This window comes from Trachemys scripta, chromosome 2, assembly GCF_013100865.1.
Source record: "Trachemys scripta elegans isolate TJP31775 chromosome 2, CAS_Tse_1.0, whole genome shotgun sequence".
Classification (NCBI taxonomy): Eukaryota; Metazoa; Chordata; order Testudines; family Emydidae; genus Trachemys; species Trachemys scripta.
Window position 1 is genome coordinate 84,642,400 of NC_048299.1, and position 26,845 is coordinate 84,669,244.

Consider the following 26,845-nt stretch of genomic DNA (forward strand, 5'->3'; position numbering starts at 1 on the left):
ATGGGGGGCAGGGGAGAGAAGCTGCCAACAGGCAGGCAGGGGTTGGAAGCCTGCCTACACCACCCCTTCATGCAGATGCCAGCACCTCGGAGTCGACAGAGGTGAAGCACTAGCAAAAAAGGCTGGCACTGCTTATTTCCCCCTTGGTGTGAAAAAGCACCAGCGTGTGATTCTCGAAGTCACAGGCCAGGTCTACGCTACAGAAAAATCCACACACCACGAGCGACAGTGGGAAGGCTTCTCCCGTTGACATAGCTACCACCTCTCAGGGCGGTGGAATAGGGCTTGCACAGACTAGCCACCCTCCTGAGTGACGTAAGTTACACCGAAGTAAGCGCTAGTGAGGACAGCGCTAGGTCGGTGGGAGAAGCTCTCTCACTGACATAGCTACCGCTGCTTGGGGAGGCGGAGTAATTTTGCTGATGGGAGAGTTCTCTCCATCAGGATAGAGCGTCTGCACTAGCAGCACTACAGCTACATTGGTACAGCTGTGCCGCTGCAGTGATTCTAGTGTAGACTAGCCCTAAGTATGCCAACAGGAGAAGCTCTCCCACCAGCATAGGAGCATCTTCACTTAAGCAGCACAGCGCAGCTGCACCAATGCAGCCTATTAAGTGCAGACCTTGCCCACAGTCTGATTCATGTCCTGCCACTGGGACAGTGCAACCCTTCGCTTATATGTCCATTGGGCAACACCCTATCAAATATTCATAGTTACCACTTGCAGCTCTATAGTGCATCAATAGCAGCTAGAAAAGCATTGCTCACTTACATGCATACAAACACATTCGCAATCCCACCTCCAAATATAAGGCCCTAGCTGGCAGCCCTTACTCACACAAACAGTCCTATCAAAATAAGAGGATCTGATTCTGCTCCCATTAAAGTCAGTGAAGATTTTTCCATTGGCTTCAGTGGAAGCAGGATTGGGCTTGAAGGCACTGTTCCCCTGAGGAGGGGGCCAGGCCTTTAATCTCTCATACCCTGTTTTTCTTTTCATCGAAATTTGATTGCTAAGAAGGGAAAAAACAAACAAGAAAATAATCGGCACACAGCCCTTTCAACAAGCAGTCCCTGTCCTTGTCTCAGAACATTATAATTAAAACTGCAAGAAAAATATTTTGGGTTATTAGTCAATAGCATTTTCCTTTTCAAACACTATACAAAAGTTCACGTTAATTATTGGCAAGTGTATATTTTTAATTAAGTGCACTGGGTCCAGCGGAAGTGTAAGTACCTTGCATTATAACTGTTTCTATGGTAATATTTTTATTAACTAGCAGAATAAATATTCATATTAAACCTGCATTACTTACCACAAAAGAGTCTTCTCAACAGCTGTTATTTATGCACCATCCATGCCAATGTTTCAAAGGTCTCTTCAACGATGACTCATAGATTACATGCTGGGGGGTTGCTCTTATTTTTCCTTGGTGACCACATTGCTTAAGGGCTCAGATGACCCTCTGGGTGAATAGAACATCCAGGGGCTAGCATGAGAGATGTGTGCACTACTGAGCCATTAGAAGGCGCACCTTGGGTAAAGCTTGCAAGGGTTCAACATACATTTTATAAATCTACGCTATACATGGAAAACTTGCAATAGAAATTTGTAATAAATCACCTCCCTTAATGTGAAACATGGTCTATTGTCATCTACAATTTCAGCAGGAGTTCACTTTGTGACTATGGTTGCAATTGCTGTTAATGTTAACAGAAGCTAAGAATAGCCCTGCTGGTGTATCATCTGACATCTAAACAGTCATTTATTACTTATGCAACTTTTTAATCTTTATGCAGTTATAGTAAAAGAAAGTCTCAGCCAGTTTTAAGCAGATGTCATTTGGATGGAACTGTAGGGCATGATTTTCAACAATGGGCTGTGCACTGAAACATAAAAATAGCAGAATTCAGCATGCACGTTTTCCACTTAGATGGACACCTCTGTGCACAAACAGTACTTTGTTTGTACAGTCAGGCAGATGGGCAAGGCAATGGGGCTCATGCAATCATTCATGGCTGTCTTTAAAAGCCAGGCCCCAAATGACCTAGTTATACTTATTTTGCAAGGTAACTGCTGTTGCAGCGCATTTGTCTATTATTGATTGCGAGGTACAGGTGCACTTTTAGGTTTCTTTGTGCGGTGACACTTATACCGTTAATAAAAGCAGCGATAGGCTAGTAATAAAACCTCAAATCCCCAAACCTTCAAATTCCATTTAAAGAGCCATTCATATTTGACACACCCCCTCATCCCCTCCATGAATCCAAAGCTAGCCCTACAGTTTTAGTCCCACGTCAGAATCAAAATGTGACCAAGGCCTAATTTGTTTTTATTTTGTTTCAAATGTGATGAAAATCTCACACAGACAGGTTTTTCTCATGAGATTTCAGTCCAGGAGTGTTAACATTTCACAGGAACAGTTGATTTCACAAGATTTCCATCTATTTGGGCAGAAATCTGTGAGAACAGCACTCTTGAATCTAACCCTAAACCCTAGCCTTTCTATGACCTAAAGTTAAAAGCTGAGCTAAACCAAATCTAGATTTAAAAAACTGCTTGCTTTGCCCTGTCTATGTAAAATACTCTTATCCAATTGAAAACTGGATTAAACTTCAGTGGAAGGTAATTTTCAATACAGGAACTCCTCACTTAACATTGTAGTTATGTTCCTGAAAAATGCTACTTTAAGCAAAACGATGTTAAGTGAATCTAATTTCTCCATAAGAATAATGTAAGTGTGTGTGTGGGGGAGATGGGGTTAGGCTCCAGGGAAATTTTTTTCGCTAGACAAAATTCTCTCTCTCTCTCTCTCTCTCTCTCTCTATATATATATATATATATATACACACACACACACACACATATATACACAGTATAAGTCTTAAACAAACAATTTAATACTGTACACAGCAATGATGATTGTGAAGCTTGGTTGAGGTGGTGAAGTCAGAGGGTGGGATATTTCCCAGGGAATGCCTTACTGCTAAATCACAAACTGGCACTCGGCTGAGCCCTCAAGGGTTAACACATTGTTGTTAATGTAGCCTCACATGCTACAAGACAGCACGAATTGAGGGTGGGGAGACAGCATGGCAGAGAGAGACAGAGATACATACCATGTGTGTGCGTTAAAAACGCACATTGCCCCTTTAAGTACGCTGACCGCACTCTAAGTACATTGCCTTTTTAAGTAGATCAGCAAGTTGAGACAGCAGCTGCTTCCAGCAAGCTCCCTCCATCCTGAGCCCTGTCATATTCGCCCCTCCCCCAGCTCTATGGAGATGGGGTAAAGGAGCGGGGAGGGGCAGAAGTGGGGAGGGGGAGGGGAACACCCTGACATTAGCACAGCAATGCACAGCAAGCAGGAGGCTTCCGGGAGCAGCTCCAAGGCAGAGGGCAGGAGCAGCACACGGCAGTGGAGGGAGGGACAGCTGAACTGCCCAACAATTGATAGCCTGCTGGGCGGCTGCCAGACAGGGAACTTAAAGGAGCTGATGGGGGGCTGCCGGCCCACCCTGGTTCCAAGTCCTCATCAGCTAGTTCCAATGGGCTGCTCTTCCTGCAAGCAGTGGAGAAAGTAGGCGGCTGCCAAACGAAGTTATAATGGAGCATTGCGCAACTTTAAACAAGCATGTTCTCTAATTGTTTAGCAACGAAACAACGTTAACCGGGATGACTAAGTGAGGAGTTACTGTCTAGCATTAAAACCTTTCAATTTTGGCAATTAAAGTAATCACTTACTGGCAGGAAGGTAGGCTTTTTTGTAGAAAGTGAAGATGTTTTCTTTGTGGTAAAAGAATGCACCTGGAACATCTGTATATGTACTTTAAGGTGTTTTAATAAAGCCGTCCAGTGAGTCAAATTCCTGGTCAAAAGGATTGCCTCATTTTTGCTGTGTTCGCCTTGGACCATTTAGCAATTTACTGACATCGAAGGAGGTGTTAGCGGGTGAGACGTTCCAGGTATTCTTCATCTGCCTTTCCATCCCCTGAACATATGACGGCCCAAAGGATTCTAATTATCATATGGCCATGACTCAGCAAGTGAGCTAATCCCAAGAGGAACTGGATGGCTTTTAGTAATCTACCCAGAGTCACTGTTTTTTTCAGCCTATCCGGCCATTCCCCAATCCTCCCCATCCATAAGGACGGTCATTAAAATTTTATGCCATGTGCTTTCACAATTAGCAACACATAGCCAACCTGCTCCAAAACTTGAACTCATTAATAGCTAAAAGAGAGCACTTGTTAACACTCCCCACCCCCCCACCCACCTGGTCTCAGCCTTTGCTAACCTAAGGAATGAGAATCTAGGTAACCCTTCCAGCCCAAAACTCAGTCTAAATTCTTGCACAGTCCTAATTCTGATGCAAAACTCTGCATTCATACAGAAAATGTCTCGCGCTGGCCCAAATTAATCCCTCCTATAACTCTGCTGAAATCACTGGAGTTGCACAAAGGATGAATTATTCTCTCTACATATGTATCTATCTTAATCCATCATGTACAATAATTTCCTTAAAAAGTGACTGATGTCGAGCAGAGAATGCAGAATGTCGTAGCATGTAGTCCAGCTGAAAAAGAGATGCATTCAAGAATCTAAAATATGAGCTCAAGAAAGTATGTACTTCTATTTCAAAGAGGAAATTAGTGATTTGTATTAATTATCTTCACATTTTTCTCTTCTAGAATTTTTGAACATTTATTCAATAATTCACTTCTTGGGTGTCAGGATTTTATTTTATTGCTTTGTGAAAGCACATTTAGAATTCTTCATTTATGTGCAGATAAACTGTGCGTGACTTTCTGTTCTAAATCCCATTGCACCTAGATGCTTTGAAAAAATTTACATTTCAAAGCAGCCTGCGAAGGTTTTGCAGCTTTCTAAAACTGAGACTAGCAGTGGGCAAACCTCAAAAGCTTGAAGGGTCAACCTCATCACTAGTAGCCACACAACCCTTTACCTCCAACGAAGTGGGTATTCACCCACGAAAGCTCATGCTCCAATACGTCTGTTAGTCTATAAGATGCCACAGTACTCTGAGATAAATCAATTAACAGCAGGATACCAAGAGAGGAAAAATAACTTTTGAAGTGGTAAGAGAGTGGCCCATTACAGACAGTTGACAAGAAGGTGTGAGTAACCGTAGGTAGAATTAGTATTGGGGAAATTAAGTTTAGGTTTTGTAATGACCCAACCACTCCCAGTCTTTATTCAGGCCTAATCTGATGGTATCCAGTTTGCAAATTAAGCCAGTTTATCTTGTTAGACTGACCTCACACTTGGTAAAGAAACCCCCATCCTTTCATGTATTTATACCTGCTCCTGTATTTTTCACTTCATGCATCTGATGAAGTGGGTTCTAGCCCATGAACACTTATGCCCAAATAAATTTGTTAGTCTCTAAGGTGCCACAAGGACTCCTCGTAGATTTTACTCATCATTACGTATGGTTTCCAGTTTTCCAGTTCTGTCCTACCAAAAGTTAATGGCCCACCATTAATTTGAAACTGTCACACTTCTTTCTACATTTTTATTGTTGTTACAAACACCACCTAAAATGACTATAGCTGAAAGGGATTAGAGAAGCAACCAAAAAAAAAAAAGTTTTTCCTTTATTTTTCCAGTGTGCTTAATTTGTGCATTTGACAGCACTTCCTGCTCTATGGTCAGTTTCACTGTTTCCCCCTGTACAATCCATTTGTTAGTCAGTTTTCCCTGTCAGTGTGGATCTGTTGCAGCAACATGAATGAAAAAATCATTTGTAAAAACAGGAAACTGTTGTAAAACCACTCCTCCCCCCCCCCCCAAAAAAAATAATATTAGTATGTATTTACAGTGTCTACCACAGTGGTGCTCTGGTCCTTGAGCGAGGACTCTAAATTAGTAGCTCTCAACCTTTCCAGACTACTGTACCCCTTTCAGGAGTCTGATTTGTCTTCCATACCCCCAGTTTCACCTCACTTAAAAACTACTTGCTTACAAAATCAGACATAAAAATACAAAGTGTTACAGCACACTATTACTGAAAAATTCCTTACGTTCTCATTTTTACCATAGAATTATAAAATAAATCAATTGGAATATAAATATTGTGCTTACATTTCAGTGTATAGTATATAGAACAGTATAAACAAGTCATTGTCTGTATGAAATTTTAGTTTTTACTGACTTCACTAGTGCTTTTTATGTAGCCTGTTATAAAACTAGGCAAATATCTAGATGAGTTGATGTACCCCCTGGAAGACCCCTGTGTACCCCCAGTGATACACATCTAGGTTCCCTCTAAGGTGAACGCCTGCACAGCTGCGCAGGAGGCCACCAAGGGCCGTGCAGGCGTGCACACTGCACTCGGGCGTGGGGTGAGGTTGGGGGTGGTGATGTGGGAGCTTGGGGCATGCAGGGCTGGGACTATTCCCCCAGCCCCGGGGCTGCAGCACAGCGAGGAGAGAGGCCTCTCCCCCCACCCCAGCCTGGGGCTGCAGCGGGGCAAGATGCCTTTCCCCCGGCCCCAGCCCCAGAGCTGATGTGGCCAGGGAGAGGCGTCCCCACCCCAAGGCTGCTGCGGCAGAGAGAGATGCCTCTCCCCCAGCCCAGGTACTGTTGCGGGGAGAGAGGACTGGGGGGAATCCTCTCTTCCCACCGCAGCCCCTGGCAGCCTGCACCCCAAAGCCCTCTCCCCGGCCCCACCTCAGAGCCCTCACCCCCCTGCACCCCAACCCTTTGCCCCAGCCCTGAGCCCCCTCCTGCACCCTGAACCCCTCATCGCCAGCCCCACCACACACAACCTCTATATTGGTGCACATAACAAAATTAATTCCATACATAGATGAGAAAAATTAGATGGAACACTGGTACACGTACCGCCGGTTGAGAACCACTGCTCTAAATGAATAAATGAATAAATAGCATTAACACTAACACCAACAACAAATATCAGGGGGACTCAGAGACTGGTATAGAACCTGGAACTACTTTTAAGTTACAATTAGATTTCAAGTGGACTGTGTCCCTTTAAATAGATTCCTTCAAAACTAATTGTTAAAACCCCTCCCATTTGGCCTGCTCTTTTTGAGGCTGGCAGATGTTGCTTTAGAATCTGCAGTTTTGCATTCATCAGTGGGAGTGGGGGGCGGGGGGGTCAGAAGGCAGTAAGCCCATACAGCTCACAAGCACTCCAAGATCAGCCAGGCCAGCAGTGGCTGTCTGGCAAAAATCACTTTGAAAACAGGAACTTCCCAGGGCTGGATGGAAGGAGCTGATTGGCACAGAATATAACCTCGGGAGTCAAAAAATCTTACCGCCTTATAGGTGAAACCGCGTTATATCAAACTTGCTTTGATCCACCGGAGTGCGTAGCCCCGCCCCCCCGGAGCACTGTTTTACCATGTTATATCCAAATTTGTGTTATATCGGGCCGCGTTATATCAGGGTAGAGGTGTATATCTGTTTTATGGTATGCTTCTTTTTGTTGTTGTAGCTTCAAGAGAAAACCTTTTCAATGATGTCAACAGAGTGTGTGCAACCACTTGATATCCCAGAAGACAGATTGGACAAGCGAGACTCACACTGCAACCGTTTAGGTAAGTGTTATTATGGTGATGTCAGTGACTTGTAATTAGAGAGATGTCTTCTTTACATCATTAAGTACTGTCCACTGGCTTTTTCTTTCCAAGAGGTATAACTGAGCCCTCGTGAAACCCGATAGACTATGCCTTCTGGTAACACATCTGCTGCCAGATGGACAGGCAAAGGGTGTCTTTCCTGCATATAAATATTAGCTGAAGCTCTAGAAGGAAATTAACTAAAGAGAGGAAAGGAGAAAGAGTCATTGTCCTTTTTCGTGACAGAGAAAGAGAAGCGCTTTTATCGATTATACAGTAATAAACTGGAAGCTAAGATATATCTGAGCCTTCACTACACCCACTTTCTATGTGCAATTTCAGTAAAAGATTTCAAATATTCCTTTAGCCTATATTTGGACAGAATTTTATTTTTTTTCCCCTTTATTGTCAATCTGTGTCCTTTCTGGGGCTGACTTTTTACATAACTTTTGCACTTGGAGTACCAGAGGCATCTCTGCTCATACACATTTCTAAATATGAGGCTTTCAAGACTTTGATAGATGTGACTTTTGCATATTTTTGCATTTTGCATGTTCGCCTTTGCTTCACATGTCATTACTTTATTCCAGCCTTCCAAAATTGTCATGAAGATTTGCTAACCCAGGCACAAAAATCTACTTGACTACCCGTACACTGATGGTAATAATGAAATACAAATGCTATTTTATTTGTCCCAAGCAAGTAGAATTTTGCAAGCCTGCTTTACTCACACACAATCAAGATGTCTGAGTGTGATTTCACCCTGGAAGCACAACCCAGGTCAGGGCTCTTTTATGGTAGGGGCTATATAGAAACAAAATAAAAAATGTCTCTCTTCTGAAGAACTTATCATCTAAATAGACAAAACAGACAAAAGATGTGAGAAAGGAAGAACTATTATCCCAATTTTACAGGTGTGGAACCGAGGCACACAGGAATAAATGATTTTACACAAGATCACATGGGAAGTCTGTGGCACAGCTGAGCACTGAAATCCAAAACTGCTGAGTACCAGTGCAGTGCCTTAATTGTGAAGTCATTCATCCTTACTTTCACTAGTCCATGGAAGTATGATGGTGTGAAATCTAGGACATGAAATCAGAATCAGGCCCCTTTTGTTAAGCAAAGTTTCTAACTGAAAAGCAAAGCTGACAAATCCAACCAAAGTCAAATTTAAAAACCAAACCTCTGGTTTGTGTGCTATTAGTGATGGGTCAACCTCAAAAGACTCAATTTGTTCAGCTTGACTAAGCATCCAGAAATTTGGGTAATTGTCTAGAATGTACCCAGACTATCTGATGAGTCAAGTTCTGCTTCAATATACACTGGTGCAAATCCAGAGTAACTCCACCAAAGTAAATAGGAGCTGTGGGTAGAGAGGACCTCTTAAAATTAGTCCTATTATTTAGGTGTCTAAATATGGCATCTAAGATTGAAAATATTAGCCTTAACGTCTGTGTCACCCTATCTATAATATGGGTATAATTCTTCCCTTCTTCACTGTGAGGTTTAATTCTCTAAGGCCAGCATAAGGTACTTAATTCTCACTTATTCCCCGTTTTTAGTGGTATTAAGGCCCTTGTGATCAGGGCCGGCTCCAGGCACCAGCGCAGCAAGCAGGTGCTTGGGGTGGCCAAGGGGAAGGGGCGGCACGTCCGGCTCTTCAGCGGCAATTCGGCAGCGGGTCCCTCGGTCCCTCTCGGAGGGAAGGACTTGCCGCCGAAGAAGAAAGCGGATCGTGATCGCGGCTTTTTTTTCTTTTTCCCTGCCGCTTGGGGCGGCAAAAACCCTGGAGCCGGCCCTGCTTGTGATGGCCTTCTGTGCAGAGGTGAGTTTACTTTGTGTTTTAACCTGCTACGGTGTAAGTATTGTTATTAAAGTGAGCCCTTTTTTAAATTCTGTGATTCATTATTTTCTATTAGCGAGGTATTCTTTATTTTTTCCATGCAGATGACCTTTCAGAACAGTTTATTAAGAATTGTGACCTAAAAAAGAAACCAAGAAAGGGTAAAAATATCCAGGCTTCCCAGAACAGTGAGCTGGAACAGAAAAAGCCAAGGAGAAAGGATACACCTGCCTTACACACCCCACCACCTATACCAGGTAACACAACTTAGTAATATTGAAATCTGACAAACCTCTGATGTTTCCTGGTTTACTTGTATTCACTAGGAATTGAATAAAAATATTACTGTCCTCAATTCTCCTACATCTGTGTGTGCCTACTTATGGCAGGGAGGGAGAATAGGATTCTCAAAAGTACTCGGTGTTGAAATGTATGAAAAATTCACACCCCTGAGACACATAGTTAAGTCGACTAAAGCCCCAGGGTGTGTACACACAGTTAGGTTGACAGAAGAATTCTTCCATCAACCTAGCTACCGCCCCTTGAGGAGATGGATTAACTACATTGATGGAAAATACCCTTCCCTCAGTGGAGCAACTGTCTACACTACGGCACTACAGTGGCCCAGCTCCAGCACCATAGTTGTGCCACTGTAGTGTAAGCATACCCTAAGTATATCAAGTTAAATGGGTGCAATTTTTATCAATGTAGACGAGATTTAAGTAATATTTATTGTGTGTCGTTCCCTGCAGGCATCCTCTCAGACTTTTCAGAACATTTAATTAAAAGGTGTGACATCACCGAAAAACCACAGAAGGGTAAAGTGAGTACAGTCTCTCAGCTCACTGATCAGGAACAGAAAAAACCCAGGAGAAAAGATACACCTGCAATACACATCCCACCCCTTATACCAGGTAAGAGCATTAGCACAGCTTTCAAACGTAAAAAGTAAAGGGCAGTTAGTTTAGGAACACCCTCTGGAAATGTATGGGACACCATTTATCTGCCCACTCTGCTTAAGTTATCTAATCACGCCTACTTTGATCTACTTATTTTTCTTATTCCCAATTGGAATTATTGTTATTATTTGTGTTGCAGTAGTGACCAAAATGTGCTAGGTTCTGTACAAAGATAGGATTCAGTCCCTGTTCTGAAGAGCTTACAATCTGAAAGAAATTGGGAAAGGGAGATCTCTTTTGACTTACCCTTGCTGAGAACTAAGAATGAGTTCAGAGTTCAAATTAAAAAAAGAACGGACCCAAATCTTTGCCCACAATTTGACTTGAATTTGACCACTTAGACTGTAAGCTCTTTGGGGGCAGGAGCAGTTTCTTGGTTGTGGGTTTGTTTAGCTCTAAACATGATGGGGTCCTGGTCCGTGGCTGGAGCCCCCTAATGCTGGCGTAATACAAATAATACATACTAATGGCAAAGGTGAGTATTTGAACTCATCCAAGCCCCTGGAGGGTCACCTATCAATAAACGAATCCTCCAGTTTTTGTTGGGACCAGAATTTTGTTATCAGTTTAAATGTATCCAATCAGTCTTCTCCTCACTTCTCACCCATGTAGCAAATGGTGAAAGCTGAAGGCAGGAGGCAGCATGGTTTAATGTATAAAGAGGCAAGAACACCTGGCTTGTTATCCTGGCTCTGCCACTGACTTACTGTGTGGCCTTGGGAAAGTCACTTAGACCAAAATTTGGGTGCCTAAAATTAGGCAGTTGAATCCATCTCTAGGCATCTAATTAAAGCATGGCATGATTATTGGTTGTGCTGAGCACCTATAGTCCTGAGTGAATTTTAGGTCCTGATCCCTCACTGTGGCCAAGCACATTTCAGGAAGGGCTCTTGTGGCCCCTCTGCTGCCGTGCTGCAGGATTGAGGGAGGAGAAAAGAGGTTCAAATTATAGCCAGCCCCCAATGGTTCCAAGCATCCGTAACAGCAGTGAGGGACTGTCAGAAGGCCCCAGTGATGCCCCCTAATCCAGCTGCAGGGGCATAACGAGCATATGCAACTATCTCACTGGAAGATCGTGATATACACTGAGGTGATCCGGCAGTGGTTGCCATCCAGACAACAATGGCTTCAGGGCCTTTTTGTGGCGGTGGTACAACTGGAGAGGCTATGGAGCAGCTAATTAGCTTGGGTATCCCTATGGACTCAGCCACCCAAATTTGAACATTGTGCCCTTAATTACTTTGTTTTTTAGTTTTCCTATCTGCAAAAAAGACACGGCTTCTTACTTTCCCTACACCACAAATGTGTTGTTAGCCTTAATTAGCTAATGTTTGCACAGTGCTTTGAAGATGTAAAGTGCCATATCAGCGTCAAATATTACTACTGTTCAGGGAGGAGTGAGCTATTGCCAGTCAGAAGAAGCAATGTCTCAGCTGTTTCCAAATCACGGGGGAGGGAGGGACAGCTCCAAATCTAGTGTTAAATGGTTCATAAAGTAAGATACCACTGGAGAGGGACACTTACTAGATAGTAAGGAGCACTAGAAAAGAAAAGGCCTAAGGACCTGATTCAGCAAAGCATTTAAGTGCATGCTTACATTTAGAAACAGTTGGCACAGAGAGAGAGAGAGAGAGAGAAACCAAAGGAAAGAAAATTATAGAGGGGGACAATGATAAGAGGCACCTTAGAAATATTTCCACCAGACTGATGGGGAAAAAAATCCAAACAACTAAAAATAGACCTGAGGAAATGTAAGCCCTTTGAGGCCAGATTTCCAATGGTATCTCAATGCCTAAAGTTACAGATAGGCATCACCTGGAATTTACAGAATTGTCTAAACAGGTTAGGCACCTAAATGTGTGATGCTTCCCCGGGGCACCCAAGCTTGGGAGGTACCTTACCACCAGCAGCCCTTTGCCTGAGGAAGTCTTGTCTGTACCTGCTGTGGGTCAGCTCCCTGAAACCACCAGCCTCTGGCAGCACAATCGCTTCTTTCCAGGCCTCCGCAGGTCTCACTTTCTGTATAAGCAGTGATAGGCACACACCAATCCCCAAGTACTGCAAGCATGCCCTATTCCTTTGAACACACACAGAACGAGATCTGCTGTTCCCAAAGGAATAGCACACACCATCTTGTAAGCATCTGCTCAGAGTCCCTGCTTTACTTAACACATAGCATTTAGATAGATAATAAATGTATTCTTGTTCCCACTAATCTTATCAAAGAACAGAGATTCAAGTGATAGAGAGTGAGAACAGGGCCGGCTCCAGGCACCAGCTTCTCAAGCAGGTGCTTGGGGCGGCCGCTCCGGAGAGGGGCGGCAGGTCCAGGTATTCAGCGGCAATTCGGCGGACGGTCCCTCACTCAGCCTGGGAGTGAAGGACCTCCCGCCAAATTGCCGCCGCAGATCGTGATCGCAGATTTTTTTAGATCGCGATCACGGCTTTTTTTTTGTTCATTTTGTTTTGGCTGCTTGGGGCGGCCAAAACCCTGGAGCCGGCCCTGAGTGAGAATATGGGAAACAAATGGTTACAGATAAAACAAAATAATAACATGCATTCTAGAGACTAAACTTAACTAACAAAGTATTCCTCCATATCCTAAGGATAGCTTACCCCAAGTTCTTTCCCCGGGGTTTTCTCCAGTTTGGCTAAGACAACTTCTTATCAGATCAAGCCCACTGGCATATTGTCCTCACAGATTGAAGGAATGAGGGTGCATCTCCTTATACCCCTGAAAGTTAATTGTCCTTACTTTAAACAGGGCTCTCCCCTACTGGTTCACTTCTTTCTGTAAATTTCTTCTCTTTGAAGATTTCTCAATCCTCCATTAGCATTCGGCTCAGACTATAGGTGGAGGCCTATTGTGAACCATAAAATACGTAATTTACATGTAAACAAGACAGACAGATAACCATTTCTTGCCTGAAAGAAAATGTGGTTTTCCCTTTCTGCTGACCAGTCCCTAGTTACAGTCCATAACGACATAATTTTCAGTATATATACACACAACTCCTTACTCAACATCCATACGTATATATGGTCATGGTGAGCAGTGTGACACAGGCTTTCATTAGAAAACTTACATGGCATTCTTTTGGTGAACCCAAGAGACCCCTATACCCTTATATAACCCTGTACCCTCTGCCAGTTGCCATCTCGAGGTTCTTGGGTCACAAACTCCTATTCAAATCAATGGGGCTTAGGTTGCTTTTGAAAATCCCAGTAGGCAACTATCTGCCTCTTTAGGTGCTTAAATATCTTTGTAAATCTGGCCCTTCCGAAGGGTCCCTGGTAATTCAGAGCATCTGCTCATGTGAGTAAGGTTGAGACTGTTTGGAGGATTAGGTCATAGAGTTTGGCAAGTACTGGAAAAAATGAATCCACCAATATCCTACAAATTGCTTTGCACAATCAGACCTTAGCACCTGTGCCACCCCATTACAATCTAGTGTTGACTGACATGCAGGATCAAGGCTTAAATTTGAATTTTCAAACAAATTTGCTTGTACTGCGTTTGCAAGCAATTTTGTCTTCCTTTCATTCAAATACTTTAGTTAACATGCCTGGGAGGTTGGGGGAAATCAATTTTAAGTAAATATTGGAATCATTAGAGGCACCTAAATACCTTTGAGGATCTGGGCCTACGTGATATATTTCCAATTGCAGCTGCTTCATTTTCAAATGTTAAATATCAAGTAGGACTGTCAAATGATTAAAAAAGGTAATCACAATTAATCATGTGATTAAAAAATTAATCACACTATTAAACAATAGAATACCATTTATTTAAATATTTTTGGATGTTTGATTTCAGTTACAACACAGAATACAAAATGTACTTTAGATGTATTTTTGATTACAAATATTTGCACTGTAAAAAAAACAAGAAATAGTATTTTTCAATTCCCTTATTACAAGTACTTAGTTCAATCTCTTTATCATGAAAGTTGAACTTATAAATGTAGAATTATGTACAAAAAACCTGCATTCAAAAATAAAAATGTAAAACTTTAGAGCCTACATGTCCACTCAGTCCTACTCCATGTTCAGACAATTGCTCAGACGAACAAGTTTGTTTACATTTTCAGGAGATAATGTTGCCTGCTTCTTTTTTTACAATGTCACCTGAAAGTGAGAACAGGCATTTGCATGGCACTGGCATCGCAAGATATTTATGTGCCAGATGTGCTAAAGATTCATGTATCCTTTGATGCTTCAACCACCATTCCAGAATACATGCGTCCATGCTGATGATGGGTTCTGCTTGATAAGAATCCAAAGCAGAACGGACCGATGGATGTTCATTTTCATCATCTGAGTCAGATGCCACCAGCAGAAGATTGATTTTCTTTTTTTGGTGGTTCAGGTTCTGTAGTTTCCGCATCTGAGTGTTGCTCTTTTAAGACTTCTGAAAGCATGCTCCATATCTTGTCCCTCTCAGATTTTGGAAGTAATTTCAGATTCTTAAATCTTGGGCGGAGTGCTGTATCTATCTTTAGAAATTTCACATCGGTACCTTCTTTGTGTTTTGTCAAATTTGCAGTGAAAGTGTTCTTGAAACAAACATGTGCTGGGTCATGTGACAAAAAGTTCCTCTTCTGCCTTGGTGGGTCCTGCGCTTTTTGGCAGATTAGCTCTCCTCAGAGGTTCATGGCAGCCCTCAGTTTGGCCGCTTCTGCTCAAGGCTCAAACCTGCCATTCACTCAGCTAACCTCATCACTGGCCAGCATGGGGGAAAAGGGAGAACAATCTCCGCTGTCTCTGTGTACCACCTAGTAGGTCGGGAACAGGCCAGATCCCTCAGCACCTTCTTTATCCTCACACCACAGGACTTTCCTCCTGAAGCCTGATCACGCTTGTACTACTTAGTCCTCCAGTACCACGCCTTCTCACTCCCTGCTCCTTGCACGCCCTCCACTAACTGATGGGAGGTCCTTTTTAAACCAGGTGTCCTGATTAGTCTGCCTCCCATAATTGATTCTAGTATGCGCAAAAAGAACAGGAGTACTTGTGGCACCTTAGAGACTAACAAATTTATTAGAGCATANACTTCTTTTTATGAGCATTACAGTAAATATACACCTCTACCCCGATAATAACGCTATCCTCAGGCGCCAAAAAATCTTACCGTGTTATAGGTGAAACCACATTATATCGAACTTGCGTTGATCCGCTGGACTGCGCAGCCCCCCTCCTCCCTCCCTGCCTCCCCGGAGCACGTTATATCCAAATTCGTGTTATATCGGGGTAGAGGTGTAATATCTGCTATAGCAGGATTCAGCTAGGACTAACAACATTTGTCATCCAAATTCATTTAGTTTAATATTTACTTCTTTAGCATTAGCAATCTCTAGTGAGCATTTAAGTGAGAAATAGGGCCTCTAGTGGCTGTTTAAAGACCTTTACCATTTCTGCCCCTAGAAGACTACTTTTTTCGTTCCAATAGAATTTGCAAATGATAGAGGAAGTTAATGAAAGTTATATAGTAGTAGAGGCACTTTGTTATAATCCCCAGAGGATTTGCCAGCCAAGAAATACCAAAAGGGAATAAAGTAAAACAAGAAAAATGCAGTGGCTTTCAGGTCTGTAACAGAAATCGGTGCATGTGTCCAATTTCTGAGGAATGTGGCTGCTGATAGAAAATGAAACACCCCAGGCTTGATGTATCACTGCATTACTGAAGTTTTATGCCAGCATGACTCAACTGATTTTCATTTCATGAAACTGAACTAAGAAAGTGGTGAATGATCAGGCCCCCTTAGTCCCCTATGAATTAAATCCCAGTACCCTGCTCATTGCTGCCTCTCCCTAGATACAGCATTCCCATCCCAGCTGCCTTTCTATGGGTACAATTCTCCTGCAGCGCTCATCTGTCATCTAATAATCCCTGTGGCATATTCTGTGTGTGTGACATGGCTCGAGTGGCTTGTGTGCCTAGGTTTGAATGTCTCCCCTTTCAAAGAAGCATATTTTCTTTTCAGGTTGGATCCTGGAGTACAAAAAGCTGATATTTAGATGTCGGCTGCAGTGGTGCATGGCTTGCAGTGAGAGAACGACTTGCTGTGGCTGCGGACTAGTCCACTATTTACAACTTATTTACTTTTAGGGTTACCCAGTAAGGCAGCAAGGAGAGAATAAATAAAATGAGGTCTTGTGGAACAGCTGTGCAAAACAAAATCTCAGTTATAGGCTCAAATCCCAGATGTCCCAGCAGGGTTATTCGCACCAAACAAACATAAAAGGGCCTTTCTGTCCCTAGTCCTCTAGTATTGCTGTTGCTGGATGTGTGGCCTAAGTAGCACACTCCATGCTCAGTGCTCTCTCAATAATTTGCACTGTAGGTTGTTCCAGTTTTAGGTTTTATTTTTCTCCCTAGTTGCTACTAAACGCCAACGCGTCAAGCATTACCAAAACTACAAACCAACACTGCCTATTTTAGCTTACTTAACCAATATTTTAAAAGCTGTCTTCACAAACATTTTTCCCATAGATAGAGCTGAAAATCATTCCCCTCGGCTCCTCCCTCCATTTTTGATGAGCTGTCCTTGATCACTTGAGATCAGTCCTATCCACTTTGGGGTGGCTAGAGACTCTCTAGGGACTGTTTCTGTCGCACTTCTCAATAGGACTGCTCCTGGAATGAGGGGGGCAGAATCAAGTCCATACTACTTTACATCTTCCAAACACTTAACAAACATGGACTAATCTTCAGAACACCCCCATGAAATACATAAGTATTTACAGATTAGAAACTGAGGCACACAGAGGTTAAATGTCTTGCCCAAGGCTTCAGCGAGTCCCCAAAGAGGGATAGGACTCAGTCTAGAGCACAACGATCAATACCAGCAAGCTATGCAAAAACACAATAATGTCCAGAATTATTACTTCTAATACATCTAAACATCCCAATGAAGATCAGGGACCCATTGTCCTGGGTACTGTGCCTACACCTAAGAGAGAGTCCCTGCCTCAAGGAGTTTACAAGCTACGTGAACAAGACACGTAAACGTGAAGGGGAAAAGGGGAAAGGAAATATTATTACCTCTACATTACAGATGAAGAACTGAGTCAGAGAGAGATTAATTGACTTGCCCGAGGTCACATAGGAAGTCACTGGCAGAGCTGGGAATTCAACGCAGGTCTCCTGAGTCCCAGTCTCATGCCTAAAGCATAAGACCATCCTTCCTCTGCAGAACAGGAGATACATTCAAAGGAATTCTGAGTTCTGGTAAATTTGCCATTCCTTCCTCATTTTATCTTAACCTTATAGTTAGAGATACATGTGCATCCAATCTACTCATGGGTAGGGGATCATGTGTGTTGCAATAAGTCCAAAGCATTTGATAAATTACTGTGGCATTCAAGATGCAAATCTTACTGGAGCAATGCTTTCATTTAAAATCTGTCTTTTCCCCAGTATGCTATGGATAAATGTAAGTTCATCATTAGTAAGTGACATTAAAAAATAATTAACAGGTACAAAACTTGCCCCACTAGTTGTTGTCACATGCTTGCATTTCAAAAACATTTATAGACATGCATCACTTTAGAAAAGCAAAAGCTATTTAAATAGCAAATAAATCAAATCAGCCCACATCTTGGACTTCTGATGGAATAAAGAAGGGAAAATGGCCCTGATCTCCATTGTTGTGAGTTTGGCACCTCAGTACCTTCAAGGATCTGGGCCAATGTAACCACAATTCTAATGTAGCTCCCACCCATGACCATAAATGATCTGCATCAGATTTGAAACACCTTTTATTGCTAGCCTCACTTAGCAGCATATTCAATTAACTTAAGGGTTTCTGAAGAGCCCTCTGCAAATGCAGGTTTTGACAAGAATGTAAATATTCGTGTGAATATGGCAAAGCTGTTCCTGACAAACGGATATTTGAGATAATTATAAAACCACACTGTCAAGCCCTCATCCTCTCCTTTGTCAGTATTTCTCAAACTGGGGCCACCGCTTGTGTAGGGAAAGCCTCTGGCGGGCCAGGTCGGTTTGTTTACCTACCCCGTCCGCAGGTCCGGCTGATCGCGGCTTCCAGTGGCCGCGGTTCACTGCTCCAGGCCAATGGGAGCTGCTGGAAGCGGGGCCAGTATGTCCCTCAGCCCACGCCGCTTCCAACAGCTGCCATTGGCGTGGAGCAGCAAACTGCGGCCAGTGGGAGCCACAGTCAGCCGGACCTGCGGACGGGGCAGGTAAACAAACCGGCCCAGCCCGCCAGGGGCTTTCCCTACACAAGCGGCGGCCCCAGTTTGAGAAACACCGCGGTACACAGAGGAAGTCTCTGCATGTTGTAGCACCAGCAAAGCAGCTCTACACCATCCCCTCACCAGCCTCAGTTTGACAGGAATTGCCCTATGATTGATAGACAGTCAGATATAAACACCCCGAGGAAGCTCTAAGGTGCACCAGGGACCAGACTGGCAACAGATCCTCTACCTCCCCTTGCTAAACTGTACTCAGCACAGCTCTGGCAAGGACCTTAGAGTCTGAAGCCACTGATAGCCTAGTGTTGGGTTACAGATTTCTCATCAGCACTAGGTTCTATTGTAAACTACTACCACTACTCTGTATTTATTTATGCGCTGCTTTATACTTCAGAGATGCTGGCTAATCTATTAATCCTTAAAACATCTGTATGAAGCTATGCTGAATGTTGTGATGCCCATTTTTCAGATGGGAAAGCTGAGGCAGAGAGGCTCAGTGACCTGCCCAGACACTAAATCAGTAAGCAGAGCCAGGATTAGCACACAAGTGTTACTAATCCCACCACTCTGCACATTCAATCTAGACCACACTATCTTGTGCTTTTGATCTACATACCACACTGTACCAGCTTCAGAAATCCCGCCAGGATTATATTTTGGGAGCACTCTCAGTCACCACTGCATTCTATTTTGGTGAGCATGTGATTACTGAATGACAACAACTCCTTATAGCTGGGCTGCTGAGTCCTGTTGCTACTCTCCAGCTGTGCCTAGCTCCCTGGGCCTTGAAGACAATTTCTGCTAAAATTAGCTGTGGTAGGTGGAATTGCTTCACGCACGGAGTAATTTTGATGCTCCTATAGTCTGGCTAGGAGCCCATTTGCTTTTTCCTTATTGTTTTGTAACTCAGATAAGAACCAAGAAGCACTGGAGATAGGATTATAGATCATAGCTCTAAACTTTAGTTTTGTTTGCTATACATTATAAGCTTCCATTGCAGGCAGGGAGCATTTTGGAAAAGATGCAGAAATAACGGGATAAAAATAAATGTCTGTATTTTTGGAAAATTTTTTGCTAAGGGCTGAGTTGAAACCTGGGTGTGGAATATTTCTCTCTCTCTCCATCACTTTAAAATGGCTTCCCTGTTACCAGTTTCCAGTATTAGTCACTCAATGGCTGTTTGAAGGACACACCATTGTATTTCACACTTACCTTTTGAAGTTTCATCCCTCCCCCAATAAAATCAGCTAATTGGTAAAAAACCCCATCCAAACACAACCAGACCTGAATTCAAAATAGTAATTTAGGTCAATCATCTGTGTCCCTAATTCCTCACCTCTTGAAGAGTGTCCAGAATTGAAGAAAGCCTTCCTGTGTGGCATAGCTTCCTTTGCGCTATTTTCAGACTTCATGAATTGCTTCATTATGAGAGGGCTTTCAGCTCAGAAAGAAAGAAAATGGGTTGGTTTGACAGAACAACTTGGCAGGTTGGAACGCACTGACAGCAAACAGTAGGCGACTGACTTAAAGCGATTTGCTTGGCTTCAAGTCCGGGTTTCCCCTCACCCTGTTTATGGAATATTTTAGCCACCATACTAAAGACAGTGGAAATAAAACATACTGTGGAGGCTATTCATTGTTTTTTTTTAAATAGGAATGGGCAAAACAAACCAGTTCAGCTAAAATAAGGATTGAGTAGAGCCTTTGCCTGTGGGATTCCATTGGTTGATTTTAACATTTCATTTTAGGGGCATCATTTTTTAATTATATTTTATTATTTATTTGTATCACTGTAGTGCATAGAGGCCCCAGTCAGTAGTGGGGCCTCACTGTTCTAGGCTCTAGGTTTGTACATTCTAAATACACTAGACAGACAAAAGATGGGAGCTCACAAGCAGAGACACAGACACAGTGATAGTGATAAATGATAGGTCACATAGGTGTTCTGTGGCTGATTGAACCCAAATCTCTTGAATCCCAGTCCTGTGCTTTAACCACAAGATCATCCTTCCTCTCTATATTAAGCTGTACAGTTCTCCAGTGCCTTGGCAATGGGTGTGTGGTTTTCTTAATTATCCTTAGTATTCATTTACAGACAGATCTTCTTTGATGCATGTTCAAATTCACAAAGCTCAGTATTGCTTGTACTGGTACAATGTCTTTGGTAATGCATGGGAGCTTGTTCAGCATTGATCCAAGTTCATATTTTTATTCACATTTGCAACATGTTGCCATTAGATTCATTTCAGTGGGGATGATACTGGATGTGTGGGAGCTGGCTGTTAAGTCTTTCAACATTTGCCCATTCTGGAATCTGCATTTGCAAAATCTACGTAATAAACAGTCCAGAAGATTTCTGAGAATAAACCACAATGTGCTAGTTATTTGAACAGGTATCAGCAGTGTGTGAGAATGTCCAATAATTTTAATTACAAAGTACAAAAACAGACACGAGTTTCAGGTTTACTAAATATTAGGGGCCTGATTATCCAAATTTAATCAGAAGCAACTCCACTGAGTGTCAAACAATTGGAAAGGATAGGAAAATTAGGCCCTTGTAAACAATGAATATGTTAACCCGACTAGTTTTTTCTTTGTTTTAATTTTTTTTTTTCCTGTTTAAGGTACTAACCTGCTTAAAGAAGAAAAGCAGACAGTGATTGTGGAAGATGATGAAAAGGATGGCGAAAAAACCCTTATTTAAGATTATTGTGATATCTCCAAAACTATTGTAAATAATTCCAGATCATTCAAAATGGTAGCATATAACAAAGCCCATTTGTTTTTATAAATAATTTTTGAAAGCATGCACTGCATTTAAGCTAGTACCAAATGCTTATCTGTAAATGGCTAGCATTGGAAAAGATGAAAGTAAATAGACTTGTGGTTAGGGTTGGAAGAAATATCTTGTATTATCTAGCCCTATCATTCAGAATTTTTCTACTCTGATCCCATCTGAAGACAAAAAAATTTTTGGACATCTCTAACAGTGGCCACAAGGGATGCCAGCTAGCACCACATAACAGGGTGGGAGCTGTGAGTGTGGGACACCCACTAACTAACAACAGGCTTCTCTTGAGAAGAGAGCTGCTATAGGTCTATCCCACAAAAGGACAGCACCAGGCAGAAGTAGGCCAGCTTCTACACCACCACCCCCTTTTCCCATGGTTGTGAAAATTTGGCTAAAGATTTTAATGTGTGTTTGTGTCCTGATTCTGTGTTTCATTACACCAGCTTTACTCTGGTGGAAAATCAGTGACTAAGGTGAAGTTACACTAGCATAAAAGTGAACAATCAAGTCAACAGGTCCTAAAATTGAATCCAAATGTCTCTTGCATGTACAGTATAAGTTCAGTACCCATATTTGTAATTTTTTCCTTTGTTATAACCTGTGAGTTTGCTCTAATACCAAAAATTAGTACCTCATAAGAGCCATCAACTTTGAAACCTTAAATATTACAAAGCACACTGCTATCAGAAAAGAAGCTTCCTAGAAGTGCAACGTTTGTAATTTATACTAGTATGTATTATTGAATTTTTAGCGTCAAAGTTCTTTTTCCAAAGTTGGTGGAATATGAACTAGTTGGGTAGCTGATCTTTTAATCTGCATGTTTTCTTTTGGTAAGTGCTTTTAATTGAAACCTAGCCTGTTAGGGGGTGCTGTTAAGATTAAAAATCTTTGTTGGAGAATTCAGAGATAATCATACACAATGTTTTCACAATATTTTGTGGTAACAGTAATTTACAAGTTAATTCATACAAAATGTCTCACAGTGAGTCACAGACAATTACAATCAATATAGTTCAAACAAATAGAACTAGGTACCTAAAGAATGTGACATAAAACAGATGGTCTGTGTGTAAAAACTGGGTGTTCTCATGGTTGTTCCTACTAGGTATCCACCTGTACAAAGCTCCAACCCTATTAACATCAATCTGTCCTTTATTGAGTCCTTGACAATCTCAGCAGAGGGGGCAAAGACTGTGTAGCCTAGCAGACTGAATTCAATTATCCTTTTACTGTCCAACATGCTTACCTTTTTAAGAGGTAGGGTGACCAGACAGCAAATGTGAAAAATTGGGATGGGAGTGGAGTGTAATAGGAGCCTATATAAGAAAAAGACCCAAAAATCGGGACTGTCCCTATAAAATCGGGACATCTGGTCACCCTATTAAGAGGGCTGAGGAACGCTGGTTGTAAGGAATCTTACAATATAGCTACTTCTGCTATACCTGAGACTTCAGTTTCCAAAGCTATTGATCCAGCAACATTCACAAGCATTCAATTCATTAATAAATATTTAGAGGCAATGTATACCTTGTATGGTAAATCAATGACAATACCATAAAAATTACATAGCTAAACTTATACAGTGGACTAAAATTTATGAATTGGCTATTTGACCGGTATTTTTTGCTGAATATTAATGTATAGAGTAGATTAAAATATTAACAGAAACCCACATATCAACTAACAATATTAATGTATGGTGAGCAGCGAGTGTATTTTACAGGTAATGCTTTGCAATTCAAGTTACAATTAATTTCCTCATATGGTCTACCTACAGTGCCAATGCACTAATTGTTTTTGAGCTATTATTATGTAGGTCATGGTTGTGGTTCTTTATTCACAGTTTTCTTTTAAGTAGTCAATGAGGGACAGCAATATCTGTACCTCTGTCCTATTTCTTAGTGTAACTCTTTTCCACTGGAAGAATTTCCCACACCTTACTCCAATTGTCACAATCAGTGGGGAAATTGTGTATTTGATCCTAGAACATCACAGTTCAAGTAGCCCGAGCAGTGTGTCTGGATGAGGTGGCATGGCCTAGTGGATAGAGCACTGGACTGGGACTGTGTTCTAGTCCTGGCTCTGCTACTATCCTGCTGGGTGACCCTTGGGCAAGTCACTTTACCTCCCTGGGACTCAAGTTCCCATCTGTAAAACGGGGATAGCAATACCTCCTTTGTAAAGCACTTTGAGATCTACTGCTGAAAAGCATGAAATAAGAGCTAGGTATTTTTAGCAGCAGCAGGATGATGACGTTCTCCCCATGACATGAAGTGGAAGCAGAGCTACTACGTGGCCAGCTCTGGCAGTTCAGGCCTACATATCGTGGATCCACTTAGTGAATCAAGATGGGTGGATAGACATCAACTAGGCCATTTCCTCTCCTCTTCCTCCACCCCTTCTCCCAAAGCCTTGGAGTAAAGGGAGGCCCTATGAAGTACAACCCAGCAGCATGCAGTAGCTCCAGACACCTGTATGGACTCTCCACACTTTTCTTGCCTGTTTAAGGGTTGTGTGTGTCATGAATTTACCTACCTGCAAGAAGCTTATAGTCTCCATACTAAACTCATTCCTGGTTTAACTCTGATGATGTCAGAGATACAGCAGAGCTGCTAAGATTGCTGTATTGCTAACGGTCCTGTAGGCTGCTGATTATCTTGGAGCCTACAGGCTGTTGAGCACTGCTTGAGGATGTGCAGAGAGCAACAGCCTTCATGCAAAGTAGCTCTATTCCCACACTGATGTGAGCACTGCTGAGTAGGGGGAAAGCGAGTATTGAGAGGTAGAGGAAGTATGTGGCCAGGTCATAGGAACTTAAGTGCAATAATGTGAATACAAATGGCATCTGTAATAGCACTGCTAAAGTTTTTCAGCTCCTCCTGTTGCCAGTCAGGAGTACTTCCTGACCTGAGTGCACTCCAGAGCAGCCATAAAGGCCAGCCACTCACACAGAAAAGCATCTGGTGATTCTCCAAAAACAGTATTTCTCCCAGCCAGCTGCTGAATGCCACATGGCAATTGCTGGGTACAGCGCTGACCCTCCAACACTTGCTCCTCTCAATTTACATCATGAGTCAAAAGAGCTGCTTAGCAGCCGAGGGGTAACGCAGAGCTGCTGTCTCAACCCTCAGCTGCAGCACTGAAGACCTGAGCCCTGTGTCTCCAGGAAAGTGAAAGTTCCAGTCTCATTGCCAAACCCAGATTTGTTGTTGCCAGGCTGCTGGGTCAAGTTCCGGGGTAGCAGTGTGGATCCCAAGACATCTCATCCAACTGAAAATAAATGTGCTTCAACAGTATCTCCTCCGCATGACTTCAAAAGGAACATTTTCATCCAATAATGCAGCCTTTCCTGATGTGTGGAGCGTGCCCCTGACAGATGTCTGTGGGTGGGTCTCCCATGGAGCCGCCATTGCGATGAGGAAGATGTAGACATTTAGATGGGTAAGCCTTTAACACCACAGGGCAGGGGTGAAAATAGGGAGAAACTGGCTTCATTTTTCTGAAGGTGTCTGTTTCAAAAGCTCGGACATGTTAACCTAGTTCAACACAAGCCATTTACACTTTAAGCACTGTCCATTTTTTAAGCAGAAGTTACATCCGCAGTGACACCTCACATCTAAATGTATCATCCCCATATAGACCAATGCAAAAGCTAGCAATAAAAAGCCACTGAATAAACCGCTAGGTGTAGTTCATTTTAAAAAATATGTATATTCATAAGTTGTCAAATGTGCATTTACTATTTTCCACCTACAAAGCTATTTGAGCAACTGGAAAGTCATTTCCATTTGGGAAATTGGTGAACAGTAGGCTTTTGCCATGTTCACTGGCAGGGCCAATATGTATGTAACCCTTTGCCAGGTGGTATCAGCAGCAACAAGGGCCGGGTTAAATATCTAGGGGTTCCTTTTAACAATACAAAACAGAACTGGCTCGAGCCCTCACCCGATGATTTGGGGAAATTAAACACAACGCCTGGGTTCCTCAAAGGGGCTATACTTCGCTCTCGCAAACACTGAGTCTGTGTATACCAAAAGAAAACTTTCATTAAAAGGGAAAGGGAGCCCAGCATTAAATTGGGGATTCAGAATTCAGAGCTGCATTCGTGTAGGTTCACCTCCCACCCCTGAAAAGGTTGGGGAGAGGGACAAGCAGTGCCTCAGCTGCTGCGGTTTTCTTTGCCACGGCCTCTGTTGGCCATGGGTGTGCTGTTTTCTCTGCTATCGCTGGCCACTCACTGCCACTTCTGTGATGCTGCATTCTCAGGTTCCGTGAATTAGCCCACGTCTTAGTGATTTCAGATCTTAGCAATTACATTGGGTAGTGGGGGAACCTCACTGCTAGTGCTGTCTCTGTGTTCCCTGCAACACCGTCCCTGCACCAGGCGCAAGGCTTAGCCCCTAAACCTGCTCATCAGTAATTTTAGCCCTGGTAACCACTGAACAGAAACAAGGCCTTTCAATTAAGTCTAAACTGCTCAGTCTTTAAACACTTGAGAAGGGAGGGTCAAATGGCATCAAAGACTCTAAAAGCAGAGTTCCCACACTCAGGTAGGAATACCTGTCCCCATCCCCCCTCTCTTTCACTGGGAGTTGGCATCCCTGCCCCCCCACTTAGCAAGTGAGGTTCAGATCAGGGTGTGCTAAGTACAGTCCTGCTGCTGTTTACTCGTACAATAAGGATAACATTTCATTACCCCTTCGTTCAATACTAAAGTGAATTGTAATCCAAAACCAGCCAAAATTGATCACTTTGGCAAAGCAGTCTGTCTGCTGAACATCTAGGAAGACTGGGTGTCTATGTGAATGCTTTCTGCTCCTGAAATCTTCCCTCCAGTTCATCATTAGATGTCAGGGGAAAGCTCATTCAGACCCTGCTTACGTGTATAATTTCTCACTGCTTTCAACTGCTACATTACATGAAGAGAAGTCACTTCAATATTACTTTCTATGGGAACTGGTCATAAATCTTTAAAACCTTTTAGGACTCGCAGAAGCATGTCACAGTGCTACAAACTGTGTGTGTATGTACGAAGCACTGTCCCCTTCTGAACGACTCTGAATCTGAACCTCTCCATTGCCACAGAGGGCCAGAGGCTGCTAGAGCAGCAGAGGGTGCTCTCTAACTCAAGTGGCAGCCGGTTGTCCTTTTTGAGCAGACATGCTTTACCCCCTTCTCCTCCTCCCCCCGCCCCATTCTCCCCGGGAAGTTCCAAGTCGCCATGGCACACAGGGCAGCAACCACACAAGGTTCTGAGACAGCCGCAAAGGCCCAAACCCTACAAGGTATTTCAGAGCCCACCTCTCCATTCAATCAGAGGTAGGCACCTAAATACCTCTGTGGAACTGGACAAATAATGTTTCTGTTGTGGAGCTCCCATTCTACACATCAGCAATGTGAAAGGGACACTATCCCCAAAGTTCT

At 42.8% G+C, this 26,845-nt stretch overlaps 1 protein-coding gene across 1 annotated transcript in view; it reads left to right on the plus strand.

Moving 5' to 3' along the window:
• Positions 1-22,317, plus strand: part of PPP1R17 (protein phosphatase 1 regulatory subunit 17) — a 65,254-nt gene extending 42,937 nt beyond the window's left edge. The window contains exons 3-6 of the mRNA XM_034761133.1: positions 7,485-7,587; positions 9,559-9,711; positions 10,207-10,368; positions 21,255-22,317. Coding sequence (XP_034617024.1) covers positions 7,506-7,587; positions 9,559-9,711; positions 10,207-10,368; positions 21,255-21,334 — 477 coding nt within the window. The 5' untranslated portion in view covers positions 7,485-7,505 and the 3' untranslated portion in view covers positions 21,335-22,317. The remainder of the gene's footprint in view (positions 1-7,484; positions 7,588-9,558; positions 9,712-10,206; positions 10,369-21,254) is intronic.
• The last annotated feature ends 4,528 nt before the right edge of the window (positions 22,318-26,845 follow it).